Here is a 5,618-nt window from a genome sequence, read left to right as displayed (position 1 = left end):
TTGCCATGAGCAAGTTGAGAATGGTTTTTTTTTTTAAATTTGCATTTTACTTCGTTATGCTGTCAAAATTTAGAAGTTTATATTTGTATTGTCATGCATACGCACACATATTACACTTACATTCACACACACACACACACACACACACACACAATCATGCATACATCCACACACACACACATATAAACCCTTGCATTCACACACAACAACACACTTGCATACACACATACTAAACACACTTACAGTAACAATTACAATGATGTAAGAACAGATCGTTGTAGAGAAGAGGTATACAAATTTCAAAGTGGATATATACACATATATAAACACTTGCATTCACAATATTAACACATTTGCATATATAGCACAAACACAAACACAATCATGCATAAAGACACACACATATTACACTTACATTCACACACACACAATCATGCATACATCCACACACACACACACATATATTAACACTTGCATTCACACACATCAACACACTTGCATACACACATACTAAACACACTTACAGTAACAATTACAATGATGTAAGAACAAGTCGTTGTAGAGAAGAGGTATACAAATGTCAAAGTGGATTTGTATTTTTCCTTGCCATGAGCAAGTTGAGAATGGTTTTTTTTTTTAATTTGCATTTTACGCCGTTATTTTGTCGAAATTTAGAAGTTTATATTTGTATTTTCATTGCTAAGAAGATTTTTGTTGTTTGTGGTTGATAGATTATGGCTCGTACACCATCTAAACATGGCAGGACATGTATCTCTCAAAGTAAGTTTAAATACATTAAGCTATTTGTGTTCTTTTTTTTTTTTGTCTCATCATACTCACTAAACTAGTTGTGTTCTTATTGTTTTTTGCTTGTAGGAGTAGGATACACATTAAGGTCTGGCACTACAGGGCATAGGGCCAATGCACGATCTTCCATTGCTTCTTCCAATGTCCGTCGAAAGGAGGATATTTTGGGTGATGTACATGAAGAAGAGGATATACTCAGTGATGTGCATGAAGAAGAGGTGTTTATAGATATTCATGCTACACAAGGTGAATTGGTGGCTCACAGCGTGTCTGAAGCAACAACAATTGTTGCTAAACCTCCCGATCATCCAACAGTATTTGGAAAGGATGTTCATGGTCGAATATTGGAGGAGACTGTAGAGGGTTTTATTGTAAAGAGAGGTGGGGAACCTCCTCGCATTCCTCTCTGCAGATTGATGGAAAATGAAGCCATTAGAGCGGTGGGTCCAGGCAGCACTGAGGGCTTGGTGAAAAGGTTTGAGATGTCTGGATACAGTGTGCTTGGAGCTCCATTTCTTGTGTCATTTAATAAGCCAGTCCATGATCAACATTATGTTTCTGACTTAGACAAAGATGAATGGGGGCCTATTTGACGAGAAATAAGCGATGATTTTGATAATTCTCTTCCCCTTGAGTGGGAAGACTTAAGGGGAAAAAAATTTATCGTTTGGGATGGTAATCACCGTTTGAAAACTTGGATGCGCTTAATAAAAACACGTAAGTGATTTATTTTTTGTTTAATGTAAAGTTGACTTGTATTACTCTATGCTTTCTAATTTTCTTTTTTGTTGTTGTAGAATTTTCAATGATAAAGTGGAGACATTGTTCTGTGAAGTGTCGATTTGTCAATGTTGATAGAAGTGCAGAGGGGGAGCTTATGCTAGCTTTGCGCTCTCAAAATGAGTAGGCACATTTGTTGTTTTGAAAGTTATTGCTATCACATTTGTTGTCATTCTACTGCCATTTAATTTAAGATATTGTGGTTTAGGATTGGTAGAACCATTGTGAGCACAAATTTTGGGCGGGAGATCTTCTTGTTCCAAAAACTAGCTGTGGCAAGCAAAGATTCTTTAATGAAAGACTTTCCCCAAGATTGGATTCGATGGATAGAGGTAGAGCTTGCTTGTGAGAAGAAGGCATCTAAAGGGAGTTGGTACAACGCTCCTGCTCTTTTATTAGCAATGCTCATATGGAAGGTATATTTTTTTGCCTTAAAGTACACTTTTTATGTAATTTCTAAAACTTGACATTATTTTTTAAAATCTTACTTTTTTTTTCATTTGCTCTACAAAAGGAAGACTTTGACTTGTCTTTTATCAAAGAGATGCAAGAGATCAATGATCCCTCGATTTCACTGCCAGAAAAGAAAATGGTTGCTCGAAGAAAAGTAGAAAAAATATTCAAAGAAAGAGCTTATAAGGTAAACACTTTCTCTTCTCATCGTTTATGTTTGAATTTCTACAAAATTGTAAGTTGAGATGTCATTTGAATTTGATTTATTTGATTGAAAAATTAATTTGATTTGATCTCGTGCTAATGCAACATAGATGTTGGCCATTGTCAACCTCGCCAATAGCCAGGGGTTCTTCTCTTTATTATTTAACTTCAATTGGATAAGAGAAAATGATCAAGTGGGCCTTACAAGAGACAAGGTCCACTCTTTGGGAACTTCTAAAATATCACCAGAGAGGTACTAATTTTTGGATAAAAAATACACATGAAATCATCAAATGAATCAATGCATTTATGGTTTGTTTATTGTTGGCTCTATAGGAAAAAAGAAATATTGCACTCTTTGATGCATTGCCGTGTAGATGATGTTACTTATGAGCGTTATATTAGTGCAATGAAATTTAGAATGTACTTGCGTAAAGAGTGGTATTGGGGAAGTATCTTGGAGCAATGCTTGAGGATCAAAGGAAAAATGATTGAAGAAATGCCGGAGGGCTTTGAAGCATGGTTTCATCACCAATTGAGGGACCACATTGATAAAGCTTTTGTGGAGCTTTGGAGTAAGCTCAACACAAAAGAATCGGATGAAAAAATTCCAGAGCTTATGGAATCTTAGAGGAGAGTATTATTCAGGTAATACAATTGATATCTTTATGGTTGTTATTCTATTTTTTACTTAGAGTTTGTATAATAAATAAGTCACTTAGGAAAGGAGCTCAAATAAAGTTAACTGCATTTTATGTAGATGGCTAATTCAGCTTTACGATCAAACTTTGTTGGAGAAGTTGCCAATTGATGTTGAAAGTTGGAGGGACCTCTCTTGTGAGGAGTGTATGTATCCACTATGGATGAGAGATTATGGTTTGATTGCTTGGGAAATTGAGTATTGCCCTTGGTGGCTAGATTACACTCGAGGCACCTACCCACGTGATGAAGGGAACTTATATAAAGGTTATTTTTGGCATTTATAAAAACTACAAAATTGTTAAAGTGCTCATACTATTTAGATTATGTTTGTGAGAAATATATTTTTGTTTGCTTTAGAGCACGTTCTTGAAAGAAATGAAAATGGTATTGAGGAGATTGGCTTAGCTTCCAAAAAAGCCACCTCTTCGAAAAGAGTAAACAATAGTACAATCTCCTCTATAAAGAAACGATTGGATTTTGTTAGATCCAAGAAGCCCAAGAAGTCTCCCAAAAAGAACCAAAAAGGTGCTCAAGGCTCCACAGGTAAACTTGCTTGTATAGATATCTAGCTGTCACTTTCTTTCTACTCAACAATTCTTGATGAAATATTTTATTTTATGATTATGCAGTGCCTTCCATAGATTGTGATGTGACTGTTATTGGCAACATGCTAGATGTTTACAAAATTTCTCTCGATGATGAGAAATGGTAAACACATGTGAAAAGAAAGACTAACTATGTGTGGTGTGTGTTGTGAATGTTTGAAATACATGTATTTGATTGTATACAGGATCTTGGATTTTCTTCATTCAGCCCATGTTGATGGGGAAAAGAGCAATGAAGTGGCCTCTCTTTTGTTTGCGGATTTTCTAACAAACTTTAAAGTTGAATTTTTTTCGGAGAACGAGGTATGCATCCTTCAAAACCACAATGGACAGTCTATGATAGTTTTGTAACTTTAATTAAATTAACAATGCGTATTATGCAGGTCCCTCCATGGAATCAATTCTCTCAAAAATTAAGTAAGAAAGTGTCCGTAATAGCTTCAAAGTATGTGACAGACAATGGGTGGTACATCACCCTAAGCTGCACTGATCACTTTGGCATTGTGTCTAGCCATGCCATTGAGATGGGATTCAAAATGATGCACACCATCCTTATTTTGATCCCCGATGGTTATGTGTGAAAGACCATTGAGATTGAGAGAGTAAGTAAATTTATTTGTTGATTGAAAAGCATGCTTGTAGTTTTCTTTAATTAGATCACATTCTAATTGTAATTTGTAGGTGGAAACACTATTGCTAGGATTGTTTTATCATAAGGGTCAACGTCCTATCTACGATCGACGAGATGGAGAGAGCGTGGATAACAACTCTTTCGATGCCAAGTCCGGAATACTGGTGGAGCGCGCCGACGGAGAGTACATTGGAGGACACGCTCTTAGAGGTGCCGCCGAGCGTAGCCTTGACTTCTTTCGGTAAGAATATATGCTTTCTACTATGCGTTATTGGACTATGTTACATAAAGTAAAAATGCGCATATTTTTTGCTTTTTTTAGCTGGCTTGTGCGGACATTTACTGCGGAGCACACCTACATTGTTGATATGTTTTCTGGATGTGGTGGCTTGGGCAATGTTTGCGTTGAGTTGTCTAGACATTGTCTCTGCATAGATAGTGATCTAGAGGTCTTCCATCAACATCTTTCACGCTTCAAGGCTCCATGTGTACGTGCTATTTCAGTAGTTGATGCAGATAGCAATGAGGAGACTGATTGGCAACAATATGAGCCCGGATCTCATTGCCCTTGATTGACATCAACATTGGTATTATCTATCGTTTTTTCTAGTTTGTGATTTTTATGGAACGACATGTGACCATGGTGTTTGGGTGCCACTTTTTTGGTATTACTGAAGACATGTTGTTGGTGTTGATCGTCCTTATCAATTCAGCCACCATGATTTCATATTTATTATGCTAGATAGAAGTTAGTTGAGAGCTTTGGATTTACCAAAGTAATATACCAACACATGCTTTTTTGCGTATGTAATTTCTTCTTCCCGTGAGCATCCGCTGCTGCACGGAAGCAAGTATGGAATGGAAATTTTTTTAGTTTGAATTTTCATGCCGTTATGCTGCCAAAATTTTGATTGCTTGTCAATATAATCATGCTTTTTGTTCATGTTTGAAAACTTAATCATGGTTTCATGTATACAGAAAATTTAGTCAAGCTTCACGGAAGCAAGTATGGAATGGGAAATTTTTTTGTTTGTATTTTCACGTCGTTATGCTGCCGAAATTTTGATTGCTTGTGAATATAATCATGCTTTTTGTTCATGTTTAGAAACATAATCATAGTTTCATGTATACACAAAAGTTCGGCAAGCTTCACGGAAGTAAGTATAGAATAGGAAAGCTTAATGAAGGTTAGGCAAGCTTTCTTAGAAGCAAGTATGGAATGGGTTTTTTTTTATTTTTCACGTTGTTATGCTATCAAAATTTCATTTGCTTGTCAGTATTTCTTTACAATGTCGGTCTAAGAATATATATAGTTTTATATATAATATTTATAATATATATATATATGATATCTTTTTATTTATTTATTTATATGTGTGTGTTTATGTACGTAAGCAGTTCTTCAACTCGGTAAAGTGTTTTTAAGTACTTGTTTA

At 35.7% G+C, this 5,618-nt stretch overlaps 1 protein-coding gene across 1 annotated transcript; it reads left to right on the top strand.

Moving 5' to 3' along the window:
• Positions 1-756: 756 nt before the first annotated feature.
• On the top strand, positions 757-4,837 carry LOC147438268 (uncharacterized). Its single transcript, XM_086486725.1, has 3 exons — positions 757-780; positions 4,233-4,423; positions 4,505-4,837. Exons 1-3 carry the CDS (start codon positions 757-759, stop codon positions 4,752-4,754), a joined length of 465 nt encoding a protein of 154 aa, XP_086342851.1. The 3' UTR covers positions 4,755-4,837.
• The last annotated feature ends 781 nt before the right edge of the window (positions 4,838-5,618 follow it).

Source organism: Adiantum capillus-veneris, chromosome 17, assembly GCF_014529385.1.
Source record: "Adiantum capillus-veneris isolate H3 chromosome 17, ASM1452938v2, whole genome shotgun sequence".
Classification (NCBI taxonomy): Eukaryota; Viridiplantae; Streptophyta; class Polypodiopsida; order Polypodiales; family Pteridaceae; genus Adiantum; species Adiantum capillus-veneris.
The sequence above is the reverse complement of the archived record's forward strand: the minus strand, read 5'-3'. Positions and strand labels throughout refer to the sequence as shown.